This window comes from Elephantulus edwardii, unplaced genomic scaffold, assembly GCF_000299155.1.
Source record: "Elephantulus edwardii isolate Elephantulus edwardi_28Jun2011 unplaced genomic scaffold, EleEdw1.0 scaffold00094, whole genome shotgun sequence".
NCBI lineage: Eukaryota > Metazoa > Chordata > Mammalia > Macroscelidea > Macroscelididae > Elephantulus > Elephantulus edwardii.
Window position 1 is genome coordinate 685,902 of NW_006399844.1, and position 20,340 is coordinate 706,241.

At 36.7% G+C, this 20,340-nt stretch overlaps 1 protein-coding gene across 2 annotated transcripts in view; it reads right to left on the reverse strand.

Moving 5' to 3' along the window:
- The window catches only part of AP2B1 (adaptor-related protein complex 2, beta 1 subunit), a 170,011-nt gene that overhangs the window by 143,227 nt on the left and 6,444 nt on the right, over window positions 1–20,340 (reverse strand). Inside the window, exons 2-4 of one of the 2 annotated variants that reach the window (XM_006890900.1) lie at window positions 16,611–16,716; window positions 7,228–7,363; window positions 4,109–4,354 (exon numbers count right to left, since the gene is read on the reverse strand). In XM_006890900.1, coding sequence (XP_006890962.1) covers window positions 4,109–4,354; window positions 7,228–7,363; window positions 16,611–16,716 — 488 coding nt within the window. Of the gene's footprint in view, window positions 1–4,108; window positions 4,355–7,227; window positions 7,364–16,610; window positions 16,717–20,340 lie in introns of those variants that run through there. The other variant, XM_006890901.1, reaches the window with a different exon arrangement.

Consider the following 20,340-nt stretch of genomic DNA (forward strand, 5'->3'; position numbering starts at 1 on the left):
TGACTGGGATAATTGGGATGGGAGTGTCAGAGACAGTGGGATTGGCACAGGACAGAGCGGAGTTTAGGGCTGTTGTACATAGGGTCACTATGAGTCACAGGCGACTTGACGGCACATAACAACAACAACAAAAACAACACAGTCACTAAACAGTCTAACAAAAAAAGCCTCCTAGAAATTAGAGTGATCTAAATAGATAAGGTTTTCAACATCCACACCTTAAGAGTAACAACACATCACAACTCCACTTTCTAAATAAGAATGTAAATAATTTGGAGAGGTATAATGTCAGTTCTATTCTTCAATATAGCTACATTTTATAAACCATCCTATCTACTTAGGAGTCCCTGGGTGGTACAAGCTAAATGAAAAGCTAGAGATTCAAACAGACCCTGAGGTGCCTTAGTAGAACAGTCTAGAGATGCTACTTTTGAAAGATCAGCCTTTGAAAATCCTATGGAACATAGATAAATATGCGATCATCATGGATCAGAAATAACTCAATGGTAACTGGTTTCTGTGAAATACTATTTAAGGTTTTAGATTATATATTATCCTATAAAATAGACATGAAACTGGCTATTTATTCAAGATCGCATTTTTAGTAAGTAGCTAAGCCAAGACTCAAACAGCAGCAATCATGGCTCTAAAGCCAATTTAGTATTTCCATAATCCATAAACCCTGGCACTCCTGACATTTTGGACTAGATAAGTCTTTGCTGTGGGGAGTTATTTGTAGCACAGGTAAATCATTCCTATGCTCTACTGATTCCACATACACCTCTTCTCACAGCTGTGACAACCAAAAATGTTTCCAGACATGACTAAATATCACCTAGGAAGCAAAACAGTCTTGGTGGAGAACTACTCTCAACACACCTTGCTGCTTCTATGTGGTGACTAGTGCAATCAAAACACATATTTCTTTGAGAAGATATTTGTCATTAAACTGTTTTCTAGAAAAAGCTTAAAAAAAGTTGGTAGATTAACAAGGAACTTTGCTGAAGGCTATTCTGGGCCCAAGTTGAGGCTATTCTCTGAGTACATTACTTTTGACGAATCATCTTTAGCAAATGAGAAAAATTTTTTAACTACTTTCATAGGGAAGGTGAAATTGAAGGGAGTACTTCTATTGGAGGCTATGGAACTTACGGAAGACAGAAATGGCAAGGCCTAAAAGACAGTGATCAAAGTGGTACATGGTAAACCACAGAGACCTGAGCACAAAAAAAAAGCAAGAACGAATGGCTTCCTGCCCCAAGAAGAAAGCTGAGTGCCTCCAGAGGCAGCTTTCTGGAAGGAATGGGTCCTCTGGGCACCTACTGGAAGTGACAAAGAACTGATGAGTGCTGTCAGAATGATCAAGACTTGGAAGGTGGAGGTATGCCTGATCTCTGCCTACAGTCTCCAACTGCTGATCTTGATAATTTTTCCAAAAGTTAGACATGAAGATTTGAAGCTGCCCCTACCACACCATTTTTATAGCGAGGAACTAATAGCCAGAATTTTTTACTTAAAAAATCTCTTTTATCCTTAAATTGTGTTGCACTGTAAGAAATCTTGAATCAAAATATAAATGATAAAATAACTGCAGAAAAAAAGATGTGCATTCACTTTCCAAAACAACAGCAAATACAAATATTTGCTAATATAAGTTTTATGACAGACAGCAAGGCATAATGCCTAGGAACCATTGTAGAGGTCAACTTAACTCCAAAAGTAGTGGGATTTTGATCAGTATTTTACTCTCATTAGATTTCCAAGTCATTTCTGCTAATGTTTTTACATCTAGAATGCCCTTCTGAAGTAAGTCACAAGAGTTAAGAGAGAACCTCTTAGAATCTTTACTTTCTTCTGCAAGAGAGTCTAACATTTGCTAGTACAGTGCTGCCATCGTGTGGACTCACTCACTCTACTCCTCTCTCTCACTTTCTCACTCTCTTTCTCTCACATACAAAAAAAAAATTTACAATAGAGCATAAGATTCAGGAAGGGACTTAACTAGGGCTATATATAACTTTTAGTCCATTCTTTTAGACTCTGTGCATTTCTTGATATGTAGAATATAATAACTTCTACTTCACCAGGCAGATTTAAGAGTGAATTAAAATAAGTAAAATTCCAAGAATGGATAAATTCACTAAGTGCTCTGCAGGAGAAGGAAGGGCAATCTCTTCTCATGTGATCAACTAACTTTGAGAACCTATCAGAGGGTCCACTCACGAATATGAACTGCTTGCCTTTGGGACGGCAGCAATGCTCCTTATCACTAGGCCACCAAAACTCCCGAATTTTGAATAGACTTTTTTATTGCTGTATATATTTTTATAATTTTTTTCAACTCTTCTAATAAAAAGTACAAATGAATGACATACATATACTATTTAAGTACTATGGAACCAGAAGAGAATCAGCCTTCATCTCCAAGTTTTGCATAAATTAAGCTTCTTTCAGAAACTTTTTATCCTCTGAAATAGATGTTTCTAAAACTCTCTAAGTGTTTCTAAAGATCTTAAGTGTTTCTAGGGTAACTAGGGTACAAAAAAGAAAGGTAAAATAAAACAAGTAATTTACAGTCAAATTCTTAATCTCTATCCGTGACATCTGATGTTACAGAGTCTGCTATGAAGAATTTATCCATTCTTACACCTACTGAATAATTTAGTAAGTTTCCACAAGATACATGATACCTGGCAAGCTCTGGTGGCCAAGTGGCAAGAAGCTGCACTGCAATCCTAGAGGTATGCAGTTTGAATCCACCAGATGCTCTGCTGGAGAAGGAGGCACAATCTCCTCCTGTACCAATCAGATTTGATTTGATGGTACACACACACACAAACACACACACACACACACACACACACACACAAATAAAATAAAATAATTTAAAAAAAAGATACATGATACCTGGTAAAGGGCTTAGAACTCAAACACTTTGCATCTCCTCACTTATTTTCAGGTAGAGAATTTCAAAGTGAGTTGATCAAAAGTAACAGTGAATGAAAGGCTATGACAGAAGCACAACTTGGTACCAGCTAAACAGTCTATAAAATAGATAAACATGATCATACTTGTCAGAAAAAAAGTAGGACTGAATCTTACAATACTGGTGGTATGATACCCTGTCAAGAGTATATGGGGACAGATGAATGCTCGTATGTATACACACTCACACACACACTCTCTCTCTCTCTGCCTAGGAGATGGCTGAAATGTTCCTGAGGATAGATAGGAAAAAAAAGTACTTTTTCCTTTGACATTAAATAGCAAGCTTAATGGTTAATAATATTAAACATGTATAGCCAAAGCTTTCCAATGAGTAGGACAAGAGATGTCAAAGCAGAGATCTAAGCATGTAATTTGCCTTCTACCTGAAGGCAAATTCCAACGGTCCATAAAGTCCAACAAAAAATATTCAGGTTACCTACTGATTAACTTTTAATGCTATTTACTTACAAGTAAATACTGCATTAGTCAAAAACGCAGCACTTTAAACTAAAGAAAGTGACTATGATCCTATATTCTTGGTAATAATCCTTGGTGACCAAGTACTCTTTTACATGAGCTTGTTACTGGTAGAGTCCACTATGCATCACTTGGAATATAACTCTTCTAATTACTTGTAATTACTTGTCCATAAAAGGTAGAGAAAAGATTTCTAAACTATAGGGTGTTCTGTAATATTCTTGTTGTCAAACATACGGAATATAATCAAGCTGGTTAAAAGTGATTTTTTCCCTGAATTCTCTTTACAAAAATGCATGATAATTGGCAACTAAAAGATTACCTTAAATTTCTATTCTCATACTATCAGAAACTACTATAAATACCTATCTGTATAAATACCTATCTGAAGAATAAAAATTCTTTAAAAGAAAGAGAGAGATTAAACCAACCTGAGGAACATGCTTGTTTGTTTCTGAACAAATACAAGGTAGGTGTGACACAAAGGTCTACTCTAAGACCTTATTTTAGTGCTTGGTTTTCACTTCAAAAACACAGAATACTATCTTACTGGTCAGTGTCCCAAAGACAATTTGTTTTAAACATGCTTTTAAAAGGGACTCATTTTAATTAGTGCTGTTTTATAAAAGCCAAAATTTCTTACCATTGGATTTGAATCTGCGATGAGGTCTCGCAGAGAATCTAGGAATCCTTGATCTTCTACCATTTGGGCATTGATGTCATGGAGTTTTGCTACACAGACTGCTGCTGTTTTCCGAACATAAGGGTCTTCATCCTTCAAGCACTTGCGGAGAGGTTCACAGAGATACTCCGTAATTTTGTCCACTCGGATACAACCCATGGTTCTGACTGCCAAGGCCCGAATCAATGGATTGGGATCTTCACAGTCCTACAAAAAAACAATAGTAATTAACTGTAGGTATACAGCACATAACTTACAAAAGAGCATTTCATGATTTAGAAGTTATATCATACCTTTCAGCTACATTTTAAATAAAAATCCAAGTTTCTGTTAAGTATAAACATCACTTGTGCTTATATTCAGGAACAGAGGAAATACAGCACTGGAAAGACTATCTTGGATTATAAGTAACAAGTAGAGAGAGAAAATCCACAAACTCAACAACAACAAACCAGTTGGATATTGGAGACTACAGCTACGAAAGGGGACTCTAAGCACATTTATGTCAAGCCCAAGCCTGACATGAATTCCTTGAGTTAAGCAGTAGAGGTCTCACTGAACTCGCATAAATATACTCTTCTTTACCACCATATACTTCCCACATATAAAACACAGAGGAGATGCATTCCTTTAGATTGTCCTACATGTTTTTAAAAAAAGATATACTGTGTTGGGAAAGTCTGCTGTCAGAGACCTCTCCAGAGTACTGAAGAGCAACGACGTCAGTCTGGAGACTAAGCTGCACCTGAGATAGGCTATGGTCTTTGCAATTACTTGCTATGCATTAGAGTTGGACAATGACTAGGAATGACAGAAGGAGAATTGATGCCTTTGAGCTGTGGAGTTGGAGAAGAGTATTGAATATTCCATGGTCTGCTAAGAGAACAAACAGGTTCGTCTTGGAGACGGTTAAACCAGGCTGTTCCTTGGAGGCAAGGATTCTGAAGCGCTGTCTGACATAGCAGGACCGATCCTTGGAGAAGGACATCATGCTTGGGAGCGTGGAAGGACAGCGCAGGAGAGGAAGACCCTCAATGAGATGGACTGAATTCAGTGACCGGGGTAATGGGAGTAGGTGTGTCAGAGACAATAAGATTGGCACAGGATAGAGCAGGGTTTAGGGCTGTTGTACATAGGGTCTCTATGAGTTGCAGACAACTCGACAGCACAAAACAACAACATATTCTATCCACGACTCATGAGACAAGGAAGATGAAATATTATTTTGTCTGGTTTTGTATTTTGTTGGGTGTTGTCAAGTCAGAAATGGTTTATGGAGCTGACCTTCTCATGGGTTTTCAGAACAGTAAATCACACAAGAGGAGACTGCCCATCTTCCCACAGCAGAGCAACTGGTACATTCGAACTGCATGCCCTTGGTTTGGCAGTCTAGCTACTTACAACTAGGTCCCTAATTCTGTATGGTGTATAAACATAGATGAACAAGAATTTCACAAGAAGGAAGACAAGAAAGTCTATCAGTTAATTTTCAAAACATCCTAGTAGAATTTTAGAAATGCTAGTTTTTCATGCAGACGAAGTTCCAAGTAGTTCTGGTGTCCTAGTGGTAAGAAGCTATACTACAATCTCACAGGCACATGTTTCAAATGCACCAGAAAGACGGGCAATCATTTCCTATGTGATTTACTACCTCCGAAAACTTGCTAGAGGGTCAGATATGGCTCGGTTCTAACTCAAAGGCACACAACAAGTTCTGATTAAGAGAAAAAACATGAAATGGAAAAGCAGTAACGAGAACAACCCAAGTATGTTCACTAAATATAAAAGGGAAAAAATATCTCTGGATATTCAATAATGCTAAGAAATTATTGTCAAATTTTAACAGTGTAAGATATGATAATAATATTGTGATTATTTCTGTATACCGTAGAGCTGGAACCGACCCACAGATGACCCTCCAGTGGATTTTCAAAGGCAGGTAGCTGCACAGGAGGAGATTGCCCATCCTCCTGGGGATCAACTGGTGGCCTCTAGCAGTGTGCCTTCGCCAGTGCAGCACAGTGTCTTGCCACTAGGCTACCAAAGCTCCCCATATTGTGGTTATAAATAAAAAATAGCTCTTATTCTGACTAATGTATGGATGAAACGATACAATGTTTGGGATTTGCTGATTATCTAGTGAAAGTCATGTATGTATAGGGAGTACAATTAAACAAGACAGGCCATGTTTAATAACTATTGAAACAGTAAAACAGATATTTAGGGAATTTAGCATATTACTAGTATACTATTTTTTCTACTTGGATTTGCTTAACATTAAAAAAAATTAATGAAATGTTATAAAATCTATTAAAATAGAAGCCGTAGTTTTTCTACAGTTTTCCCTCCTTCTGATCCATAAGTATAATTTCTACATACATTTTTATTTGTAATAAAATCTTATCAGAAGACAGGTTCAACTCCCAGAAGTTTCCATAAAGAACAGAGTTGTAGTACAAACAAATACTATTCCACTTACTCTAATATCATCTTAAGGGAAATTACAAGAAAGTTCTAGAAGAAATTAAAAAAATTATTTCTGTTAAAAAAATGATAATTACCAAAAAATCCGACATATTTGTTTATAGGATTAATGGTAAAGTCTCAGATTACTAATGACACAATGACATGCCCAACCTTGTCAGTCTTCGAAAGTAAATAATGAGGCTTCATCTGCCTTTCTCCTCCCCCTCTGGCAAGGGTGCACCAGGTCCAGCTAACAGAAGGCTCACCATATGGTTTGAATTTCACTGGATGACACACTGGCTGACTGCTTAAAACATGAACATACTTAGTCTCCCACTGCCAGTACTTCTCTGAAACAGGGCAGTTGGGACAATTCCAACTCCTGACAATCCTCCACTGGGTTTCTGAGGTGGTAAATCTTAATGAGTAGACTGATTCAACTTTCTCTCATGTTGAATTAAAAATTATTTTTCAGTTAGCAGCCCAACATGCAACCCACTACACATCACCAGGGCTCCACTTCCTAAGAACAGAAGTTGATTATTGCAATGCTGATACCAAGAGACACTTTTGAAATGTTATCTGAGGTGAGGAGACTGCTCTTGGGAACATACCTTCACAAAACTGTTGACAGCCATGATGGCCATGTCCGGTTGGCTCTTGGCATAGTTCATCAAGTACAGATACACTAGTTTCTTTAGTTCCAAGTTGTCAGTCTGCATGCAATTCACTACATCTGGGAAGAGAGAGCTGAGAAAAGAGAAGAAAAAAAGAAAAGGAAAGTAAATAGAGTTGTCCTCTTGGCTATTATTATAGAAGTCGATTTATTTTTTGATGCAATAGCAAATATTCCCTTTGTGATAATTACTTTGAAATTAATTACTAAAGGAATTATAATAATAGTCACAAGAAAATCTCTAAAAGTGCTTTTGAAAGTATTTAAATTATTTGGTGGGGAGGAGGAATCAAAAATAGAATAAGGGAGCTCTGGCAGTCTAGTGGCAAGAAGCTGCACTGCAATCCTAGAAGTGTGCGGCTCGAATCCACCAGATGCTCTGCTGGAAAAAGAAGAACAATCTCCTCCTGTACCAGTCAGATTCCATTTGACAGTACACACACACAAAATAATTAAAAAAGTAGAGAGAATAATGAACTCTACGTACTCATTATCCTGCTGTAACAAATAACAATACATGGTCAATTTATTTCATCTATATGCCACCATCTTGCCACCTCATCTTCATCTAGAAGCTCTGGATTCATTTTTAAATAAATCTTTGCAATCATATCATCTATTTTAGTGTATACCCTCTGGAATAATTTTTAAATATCACAATATTATTACCCAAACCAAAAAACTAACAATAATTCTTCTGGCAGTTCAAAGCACTGCAGTTTCATTTATTAATGCTCGTATCTAATCAATGGGAATAGATGCAGTTGGCTCTGATTCTTTGTGACATGACTTTTTATTTTCATTAGTGACCTTGCTTTCTGCTATAGCAGGATCTTCTATCTAAGCTCATTTTACTTATTCCTTAGCCCCAAACCAGAATCAGTCATTTCTCAAAAAAGTCCCAATTACTTTAAAAGTGTGGAAAAGGTTGAGAGTCTTAAACTTTAAAAGTGGGTTGTATTTTTAAAATATAAGCTAACTATAATTTTACGGGTACTGAATAATTAACCTTACTACAAGGGCTCTGGTGGCCTAGTGCAAGAAGCTGCACTGCAATCCCAAAGGCACTCAATTCCAAGCCACCAGCTGCTCCATGGGAGAAGAACGGGCAATCTCCTCCTGTGAAATTAACTGTCTCTGAAAACCTGCTGCAGGGCCAGCTATAGGTCAGTTCTGACTCAACAGTACACACACACACAACAACAAGGGCCTTATAACGTACAGTTAAAAATTTAAATGCTTCAAAAGATCTTCCCCCCTCCTTTTAATGAGCAATATATTTCTTTATTATTATTATTATTCATTGTTGCACATTTCCCCTCCCCCTCCCTTTTCCTTCCCCCCATCCACTTTGCAATACATTCCTTACTTAAAATTACTGTCATATATATAATGCCTAATTGTAAATGCTTTGTTCATTATCTATCCATTCTTCCTATTCTTCCCCCCAAACCCCACATCAGTTCTATATATAACAGCTATGTTATGCAGTATTTTTCCTTTTGTGATTAGGGTATTTCACTCCACATAATGTCCTCCAGGCTCCCCTATGCTGTGTAATGTTTTACAAGTTCATTGTTTTTCACTAAATGCTTATAAAGATCTTAAATACTAATATGGAAAAAAGTTTAAAAAAATAGCAAAATACATAGTATAGCCCTTCTTTATATAAAATCAGGGTAAAGGAACAAATTATTTACAAAAAGGAAGATAAAATACTAAGTCAAAGTATCTAACCACATCTCTAATGAGTCAATGTCCTGGAAGGCAAAATACATCTAACTTGCACTGTATGGTACCTAATGTAGTTTCAAGGACCATATAGGCAGTTAAAACATCTAATTAAAGATGACTTCTGTCATACTCCATAAAAAACCTTTCCAATTTTCAGACTAACAATGCATGTGCAAAATAACTGTACACCAGTATAAAAAGGTTAAATACTTAATCAATAGATTTATTAAGATAGACACTCTGGTGGCATAGTGCATTAAATGTTATGCCATAAACCAAAAGCTCAGCAATTCAAATCCACTGCCTGCTCCTTGAAAGAATGATGAAAAGTGTCAGTCTCCTCTCACAAAGATTTATAGTCCCTGAAACCTAACAAAGGGGTGCTGTGAGTCAGTATGATTTGAGAGCAATAGTTTTTTATTTGGGTTTATGTTAAAGCTGCAGATTATTTAACTTTATCAGTGTGTACAAGAATAAGAAGATGGTCAAAGTTCACGAGGTAGTAACTGTTAAGTGTGAATCTATAAACCTAGATATCTGTGCTACTAAACATTAGGTAGCTATTTATTACATTGGTTTTCTTCAGTGAGTGCATTTTCAAGTCTTCTTCATTTTCTATATGCAGGCTGATGAGTCTTCCTCCAATCCTGATGTCACATTCTCCTTCATATAGCCCAGCTTCTCAAATCATTTGCTCAGCACAAAGACTGGAACAAATATGGAGAAAGGAAATAACCCTGACCCTTTCCTGATTTTAAATCATGCAGTGTTCCCTTATTCCATTCAGACAGCAGCTTCTTGGCTTACGTAAAGGTTTCACATGAGCACAATTAAGCATTCAGGGATTCAGAAACCTACAGTCTTCAATACATTTCAACATCAAGGAAATAAAATCCTCACTTCTGGATCAATGGGCAGTATCACGACAGATGGAGAAAAGACTGAAGTTGTCAGTAATTTCATTTTACGTGGATCTACAAACAATACCCATGGTAGCAGCAGTCAGAAAATCCATTGTCAAGGACCTCTCCTAACTACTAAAATGCAATGTAAGTTTAAAGACTAAGGTACAAACCATGGTATTTTCAATTGCTTCCTATGCATATGAAAGTTGAACACAAAGATGACAGAATAAGGAATGCCAAAAGAACAAACATGCCTGCCTTAAGTGCAACCACTGTGTTTCTTTGAGATAAGGATGGATGGTGAGACTACTTCTTACATCTTTTGGCCATGTTGTTAGGAAAGGCCTGTCTTTGATATGAGGCTGGGGAAGGTAGAGGTTCAACAAAAGAGATGAAGACCCTCAACAAGATGGACTGACATACTACTACAACAACAGTCTTTAGCATGGTGGAGACTGGGAGGATGGTGCAAGATAGGAAAGATTTTGATCTGTTGTTCGCAGGGTCACTATGAATTGTAGCTTACTATATAATAGGTACATATGACTAGTCTGAACTGAAATGTGACACAAATGCAAACACACACTGCATTTTGCAGAGTCTAAAAACCAATATCAAATAGTTCAGTAATTGTTTATATTGATTATACAGTAAAATGATGTATTTTTTAAGTTTAATTATTTTATTAATTTTAATGAAAGTTTACAGAAACTTTAGATTTCCATTCATTCATTGTTGCACTTTTCTCACTGCCCAACCTCCCTGCCCCCCAAGTTCGCTCTTCTCTTTGAAAAATAAAAGAAAAATTCTTTCCTTGTTATACAATCTTTCCCCACAAGTCCACTTCACTATGCTGCCTTCATTCTGGACTCCTGTCATGACAATAATACCTAATCATGTATCCCTTTTAAACAGTTCGCTCCCTCATGTGTTTTAATGCAGTATACATTATTTATCCCCTCTTAATGATGTAAATAATGCATTTTTCAATGATGATATATTGAAGTATTTTTATGTATTATTCAATAAAATCATTATTAAAATTATTTTTACCTTTTTAATAAGGCTATTAGGATTGGTGGACGATCTATCAACAATCTGTGTTATGCAGATGACACAACCTTGCTCGCTGAAACTGAGGAGGACCTCATGCACTTACTACAGAGGGTCAAGGACTGCAGCCTTCAATATGGACTGAGGCTCAATGTCAAGAAGACAAAAATTCTCACCACTGGACCAATCAGTAGCATCAGGATGGATGGCGAAGTGATTGAGATTGTTCACAGCTTCAGTTTGCTCGGCTCCACGGGCAACACTCTTGGCACCAGAAGCCAGGAAATAAAAAAAACGTATTGCGATGGGAAAGTCTGCGGTTAGGGACCTCTCCAAAATACTCAAGAGCACAGTGTCTCTCTGGAGACTAAGGTCCGCCTGATACAGGCCATGGTTTTTGCAATCCCTTGTTATGCATCAGAGAGTTGGACAATGACTAGGGAGGACAGAAGGAGAATTGACACCTTTGAGCTGTGGTGCTGGACAAGAGTATTGAATGTACCATGGACTGCCAAGAAAACAAACAGATTCATCGTAGAGAGGATTAAACCAGGCTGCTCCTTGGAGGCAAGGATTCTGGGGCTTCGTCTGACATACTTTGGACATGTTTTAAGGAGAGACAGGTCTTCAGAGAGGGACATCATGCTGGGGAGAGTAGAGGGACAGCGCAGGAGGGGAAGACCCTCTATGAGGTGGATTGATTCAGTGACTGGGGTATTCGGCATGGGTGTGTCAGAGGCAATGAGATTGGCACAGGATAGAGCATGGTTTAGGGCTGTTGTACATAGGGTCGCTATGAGTCACAAACTACTCAACAGCACATAACAACGACAACATTAGAAAATTCTAACATATGTATGTGGTTCAAATTTTATTTCTAATGACAGATCTGAACTAGATTATTTGCAGGAGAAACTGAACTATGAGAACCTAAGAGTTCCAGAATACTTAATTATGCTCATGTGAAACCTAGACTAAGAGGCTATTATCTGAACAAAGCAAGGGACCACTACATGGTTTAAAATCAAGAAAGGTGTGCATCCTTTCTCCAAAGCTGTTTGATCTGTATTCTGAGAAAATCATTTAAGAAGCTGGACCTTATGAGGAAGAGTATGGCATCAAAATCGGAAGAAGACTCATCAACAACCTTGTGTTATGCAGTTGACAAAAACTTGCTTGCAGAAAATGAAGTGCACATGATGCACTTGCTACAGATCAAAGATGATAGCCTTCAGTCTAGATTACATCTCAACATCAAGAAAACAAAAATCCTCACAAATGAGCCAACAGGCAACAACATCAAGATATATGAACAAGGATTCCACCTTACTTGAATCCACAATTATTAAACACCCTTGGTACTACCAGTCAAGAAACCTATAGATGTGTAGGTTTAGGGAAATGTGCCATCAAGAACCTCTTCAAAGTGCTAAAAAGCAAACGAAGTCAGTTTAAAGATTAAAGAGTACCTGACTGAAGCTATGGTATTTTAAGTTACTTGTTGCACATCTGAAAGTTGGACACTGATTAAAGATGACAGAAGAATTGATGCTTTTAAGTCATAGTGTTGGAGAAAAGTACTGAATATCTGATGGACTGCCCCCAAACGAAACAAATCTGTTTTTGAGAAAATGTAACCAGGGTACTCCTAGGAGGCAAGGATGGTGAAGCTCCCTCTCACAAACTTTGGGCATGTTGCTAAGAAGGGCCAGTCCTTGAAAAAGGACATCATGCTTGAAAAGGTAGAGATTCAGCTAAGAGAGGAAAATATTCAATGATGTGGATTGACACAGTAACTGTAAACAATGGACTCAAATATATCAGAGATGATGAGGATGGCACAGAATAAGGCAGGGTTCAGATCTGTTATTCATAGGGTGGCTATGAGTCAAATAACAATATACCCTACCATTCTAGGCACAGGCGAAATTCCATCTACTCCACAAAGGGTAAATGAATTATTCCTATCTACATAACACTTTTTCAGAGCTCTTATAACCCTTAACGTATACTTTTTAGTGTTTAATTACATAATTCTATTATTTTCAAGTTTTGGGTCTCTCCAATTAGATAATAAATTCCATGAAGGCTGACAACATTTACTACCCTGCTTTATGAAGCATAACATGTGGGATAATGCTAGGTACTTAATAAATTATCGACAGCTAACAGATTGTTGTTACGTGCCACTAAATCAATGGAGATTACTATGTTGTTGTTGTTATTTACCATCGAGTCATTTGTGACTCATAGCGACCCTACGTACAAGAACCCTAAACGCCGTTCTATCCTGTGCCAACCTCACTGTCTCAAACACATTCATTCCCACCACTCCACTCACAGAATCGATCCATCTCATCGAGGGTCTTCCTCTCCTGTGCCATCCCTCCACTCTCCCAAACATGATGTCCCTCTCCAAGGACCAGTCCCTCCTTGCAACATGCCCAAAGTATGTCAGATGAAGCTTCAGAATCCTTGACTCCAGGGAACATTCTGGCTTCACCCTCTCCAAGACAAACCTGTTTGTCCTCCTAGCAGTCCATAGTATATTCAACACTCTTCTCCAGCATCACAACTCAAAGGCATCAATTCTCTTTCTATCATCCCTATTCACTGTCCAACTCTCCGATGCATAGAACGTAATTGCAAAGATTGTAGCCAGGATTAGGCACACCTTAGTCTCCAGCCTGACGTCGTTGCACTTCAGTAGTCTTGAGAGGTCCCTCACAGCTGACTTTCCCAATGCAATTCGTCTCCTGATTTCCCGGCTGCTGTTACCAAAAGTGTTGAATGTGGAACCAAGTAAACTAAAACCGTTAACTATCTCAATCTCTTCACCATCCATACTGATGCTGCAAGTAAACAGATTAATCAGCAGCATTTATCAAGTACAGGTGTTCTTCAGTACAATATATGAACTTTTACCAGTTCATTAGTACTAATGTTCTCAATCGAAATTTGTTCCATAGTAAAAAGAGTCACTCAGTAACTATGCAGACCAAAAGTAGGCAACCTGCAGCTTCTGAGCAAATCTGCAGCACTTTTTTTATTTTTTATGCTGTAAATTAAAAGTCATTTTTCACAGATAAACACTTAAAATTTATTTAATGATAAGGAATACTATAAACCTCAATTAGGCAAAATCTTACCTCCTTCACTTAAAAAAAAAGTCATTCTCACATAGTTGTAGCCCAAGTACACACAAACACACACAGTACTTACAGACCTATGAGCGTAACTGCAAAAATCCTCAACAAAATACCAGCAAAGTGAATCCAAGAGAATATTAAGTTTTTAATTTATTAAATATTTATTCCAAAAATACAAAGGTGGTTTAACATCAGAAAATCAATGTAGTGTATCAGATTACTAGAACAAAAGTAAGAACCATATGGTCATGCCACATAGTCATGGTGGCTGATCAATTTTAATTGATAAAGAAAAGGTAGTTTGACAAAATCCAATACTTTCATCCAGAAAACTAGAAATAAAACATTCTTCAAGAAGGTGAATATAATTATTATCATTGAAATATACATTTAAAAATGATGAAAAAGGTAAATTTGCTATATATATCTTACCATAATAAAGAATTTTTAATCTTAAAAATTCATTTTTCATCCCACTAAAAAAAAATTGTCATTTAGCCCATTAAGCCTAAATTAATTTACTATCTGATCATTTACAGAAACAAGACTAAAAGTCACAGAATAGCATTAACTCAATTACAACAACAAATCCGTTAAACATGTTAACGTCGTTGTTCAGTGTCACAGAATTGCTTCCAACTCAGTGACTCCATGTGACAGAGCAGAATGGTAACAAAGGGTTTTCTAGGCTAAAAAAAAGAAGATGCCAACTTTCATATATTCTTCCTGCAAAGCCTTTGAGCTGGTTCAAATTGCCAGCCTTCCAGTTAGCAGCTGAGAGTTTAACCACTGGGATACATGGGCTCCTTTAAATGAAAACTCTGCTTTACCAAAAAGGGAAAAAAATAAGTAAAAAAATAGTATTGTTCTATATTTTTACAAATCTTTTTAATGTTCACTTTAAACAGAGAGGGAGATTCTCATATATGCTCCTACATTCGATCTGTTGTGGACTCGTTTTGACTGAAGCCTCAATAAAATTTAACCTCACATATGTGCATAAACTGATAAAGGGAGATGCATTTAAACAGCTTTTATGGGTAACTGAGCATTCTTTTTTGATACTACACTACAACATAGCAAATGGTAATTTCTTTAAAGTTAATTGTCAAGTAGAATCTGAAACCAGTATCAAGAAATGTTGTGTACTTGGTATCATTAAAGTCCATTAGTTTATCATGGATTTTGAAGGGATCTTTTATCTATGCATGTTATCTACACATTAACATGATAATTTTTTTTAAACAAAGTCTAAATACTAGGAAGCTGTCAATCTCATGATAGTGACACAAGTTTTCCAAAATTTTAATTTTCTTGTGCAACAATGAATGAATATTTAAAAAAACAAACAAATAAATGAACTGGGGCAGAAGGAAAGGGGGGGGTAAAAATGTGCAACAATGAATGAATGAAAATCTAACTTTTCTGTAAACTTTCATTAAAATTACAATTAAAATTTTAAATTTTATTTAAAAAATTTTCATTTTCATGTTAAAGTTAGTAATTTACCTTCTGTGGAAGTGATAGGTTCACTTTGTTAATTTTTTTATTAAAAGATCTCAAAGACCAAAGACTAATTCAAGTCTGTCAATTATTCTTTCACTTATGGTACTCATAATCTAAACTGTAACTTAAAATTATTTTTCTGATCAGCCATTATACTTCTGCTACACAAAAGAAATTTTACGTGCAATTACCACATTTTAAACAAAATATTAATGTACTCAAAATATCAAGAATTAATTATTAATATAATTAAACATTAATATGTTTAATGCTTCATGAAGAATAATCAATGAAACTGCCTTTCTTTCATGGTGAAGACTACAATAACTATTACTAATTGGACACCTAACTTTGATTCATGCTAAGGCACCAGCCATTTCATTTATTATCCATCACTATTTGTACACTATCCATGCAACTGTCAACACAGCAAAAAAGGCAAGTAACACTTAGGTCATATTATAAAAAGAGTGCAAATCCTTGGACTCTATAAATAGGTCTTAGAGATAGCAGAGACAATAAAGACAAACCTTATTTCTGTCTTGGCTAAATTACAGAAAATTACCAAGTGAATTCTATGAACAGTGATTTTCATTACAAATTCAGTATCTAAACTAGACTTACCAAGTCAAGGGCACTGGCTTAAGTCACTTAGAGGCTATGTGAACTGCTTCTCAGTGTATTAGTAGTATCTTCTAAAACTACTTCAGCCAAGAGATTGTTATTACACTAGCTCTCAGAAGTTTTATGCTAGTTCTGTATGAAATAAAATCAAACTTTTACTCTTTAAAAAGAAACAAAACCAAAACACTTACCTCAAGAGAGTACACATAAAAGCAATCATGTTTCCTGATGGATGTTTTCAGTAAGATAAGCCCTTTTGTGTAGGTCTAAAATTATAATAGTTTTAAAGGAACACAGAACTAAGATGGAGTAAGCATCTAAGTACCACTGGCAGGCTCAGTTCCACTTACCTAACATCCTTTCCCACAGTCATAGCAGCAATCACCTTCTTCACAGCCTCCTTCCTTTTTTCTTTTTTTTCATTGTTGAGCTCAGCCTTTAATTCAAAGATTTCTCCTATAAGAAAGAAAAATTCTATGAGGTTCCAGGACCAAAGAACTATTCAGAAACATGACACTGATTAGTAACCAAAACCAGGATAAGTAGCAAATGATACAAGTCAAATAAGACTATAAAAAAACCAAACACAAAAAAACCACAACGTCGCTGATGTTAAATGCCATTAAGACTACTATGATTCAGTATTAAGACTACTATGATTCAGTGTGACCATATGAACAACAGATCTGAACCCTGTCCTATCCTCCTCATATCTGACACACAAGAGCTCATTGCTGGAAATCCATTTCATGAGGGTCTTCTCTTTCACTGACCCTCAACCTTTCCAAGTACGATATCCCTTTCCAAAGAATAGCCTCTCCTAACAACATGCCCAAAATAAGTGAGATGAAGTTTCACCATCCTTGCTTCCAGGGAGCACTCTAGGGGCACTTTTTCCAAGACATATTTGTTCGGGTTTTTTTAAGTCAATAGGATATTCTGTGCTCTTCTCCAATACCACAAATCAAAGGGCTCAATTCTTCTGTCATCCTTATTCAATTCCCAGCTCTCAGATGTACAGTAAGGGATTGAAAAGACCACGGCAAACTATTATCATTGCTCCTCAGCCATTTGGAGAGACACCTGACAGTGCATTTGCACAATGCAAAAAGTCACCTGATCTCCTGACTGCTGGTACCAAAGGTGCTGATTGTGGATCCAAGCAAGATGAAATCATTGACAATTTCAACCTTTTCCCCATCTATCATGTTGTCTATTTGTATTCTTGATGGGCAAGCTATATTAAAGGTATAGTTTCTAATTCTCTGCTGTGTTTCAGGTCTTTTTCACTTTCAGCAAACAAGGTTATATTATCTGCCTAGCACAGATTGATGAGTCTTCCTCCAATCTTGACAGCAAACTCTTCTTCATAGAGTCCAGTTTATAGAATTATTTATTCCACATACAGACTGACTACATATGGAGAAAGGATATAACCCTGACATACACCTTTCTTGATTTTAAACCACACAGTGTTCCCTCGCTCCATGCAGACAATAGCCTCTTGGTCTAGGTATAGGTTTCACATGAGCACAATTAAGTATACTAGGTTTCCCATTCTTGTTAATGTTAGTCATAGTTAGTTATGATCCTCATGGTCAAACGCCTTTGCATAGTCAACAAAACACAAATAGACATTCTTCTGATATTGTTTTCAGCTAGGATCCATCTGACACCAGCAATGATACCCCTAGTGCCACGGCCTCTTCTAAACCCAGCTTGAATTTCTGGCAGTTCTCTGTCAATGTACCGTTCTAGTCATTATTGGATGATCTTCTACTATTTTGATTGCAGGTGATATCAATGATATTGCTTGTTAATTTCCACACTCTTTTGGATCACTATTCTTGGGAATGGGAACAAATGGATCTCTTATTGTCAGTTGGCCAGGCAGCTGTCTTGTATATTCCCTGGCTTAGAATCCACATCCTGAGCTGCATCTGTTAGCTAAAACATAACAACGTGTATCCCATAGATTCTTGAGGCCTTATTTTCTGCCAATGCCTTTGGTGCAGCTTGATCTTCCTTCGCTGTCATCAGCTCTTGTTCATATAGTACTTCCTGAAATTTTCCAGTGTCAAACAGTTCTTTTTTGGTACAGTGATTCTATATATTCTTTTCATCTTCTTTTGATGCTTCCTGGATCATTCAAAATTTTGCTATATTGTCCATAGTTTCTCATAGTATTGCAATTTGAGGCTTGAATTTTCTTTTTAAACATCAAAAACTGGGTTTCCCCTCCGATTCTTGTATATTTTCTTGCCCTAAGATCTCCCCACAATGCACCCCTTGTTCCAGATTTGATTTTTCAAGTCTTTAAACTTTAGAAATGCCAGGTGAATTCCATTTTGTTCTCCAACTCCAGCTCTTTGCACATTCTGTTATAATACAATGCTTTGTTTTCTGAGCTGCCCTTTGAAAAAAAATTTTTTTCCCACTTTTGGTATCTATCTCCTTTGTTTTGGCTCCTCGACACTCTAGTGCAATTTTATTTTTTTTTTTTGTCTTAATAGTTCATCACATACAAAATACTAAAATGTTCAATACATGAGTAATTGTTCCACAGTTAACAGCTGACTGCTGATTTTGACTGGTGATACTGAGTTTCTTCAATGATTACTTATACAAATGTAGTCCAATTCCTGTCCAGTCAATCACCTGAGGTCCATGTGTAAAGTTGCCTTTTATGTTTGCAATGAATAAATCATTGAACATAATGAAATTCAGTCATCCAATGTCCAGTCTCATTTTTGTCACTAAGACCATACTTTCCAACTACTATTTCTTCCTGATTGTTCCCAACTTTTGCATCCCAGTAAAAGTCACCAGTAATTAACATGTGATTGCATCTTTGGTCAATTTTGGACTGCAAAAGTTGACAGAAAAGCACTATATAGTACTGGTAAAATGAAGAGCTTTGGAATTTTACCTGACCCACTGGATTAGGATATCACAAATCAACTTTCATGATTTTTTAAAGTGTTGTCCTGGGAGGAAGGTTGTAATCTGGAACCTTAAGGATGAAGAAAAAAAGCAAATCTCATCTCTAACTACAGTGAGAAGAGAATCTGATTTTGGGTATGATATCAATCAGAACTTCAAGATCCTGGGGGAAAATAAAGATAAGCAGAGGACTCAGTGCCAAAAAGTCAACATAACTCACAGTAATCCTATGAAGAGCAGAAATGTCCCACACAGGATTTCCAAGGCTGTATAAATCTTTATGGACACAGACTACCTTGAACTGTTTGGTTAATAGATGAATGCTTTAATCACTGTACCACAAGAGGTCCTTATAAGCAGAAAACAGGTTTTTAAGCCAATGTTTCAAAGCTGGAAGAGATTCAGATATCTCACTCACATACCTTCCTACCTTTACAGAATAAGAACTGTGATTCAAAAGTCACAAAATAAATGAGTTAGTGACAGAATTGGGCTTAGAACTGACTCTGTAGACTCTCAAATCCAGAGATTCTCAATCTGGTAACAAACTGTATTAACTGGGAAGAATTTTAACATAATACTGTCAGGGTCCACTTTTAACAAAATCAAGAATACCTAGGAGTATAATTTTTACATTCATGTATTTAAATGTTTCAAGTTATTTTAATGCACAGTCAAGTAAGCCTATCATTCTCCTATACACTAAATCCTATGATGCCAAACTCCAGCTCTTAGGGCTCCTATCATTTATTTCTGAGAACAGTAAAGGACAAACAAGAATTTCAGAAAATGAATCATGAATAGCAGCAGGAGTAGCAGAATTAACGCTAGATGTAACTGAAACTGTTCCAAGAGTAAAAGCCTAATGAGTATGTTCCTGTATCAGTTCTAGTGGGTGTCACAGGAATCAAAAGGAACAATGTCCAACAGTTTTTTTTTAAAATGTGGTATTTAGCTAGCATGATTCAATCTGTAAGTCTTTTTTTTTCCAATCTGTAAATCTTAAACCTGATACAGGCCATGGTATTTGCAATCGCTTGTTATGCATCAGAAAGTTGGACAATGACTAGGGAGGACAGAAGGAGAGTGGATGCTTTTGAGCTGTGGTGCTGGAGAAGGGTACTGAATGTACCATGG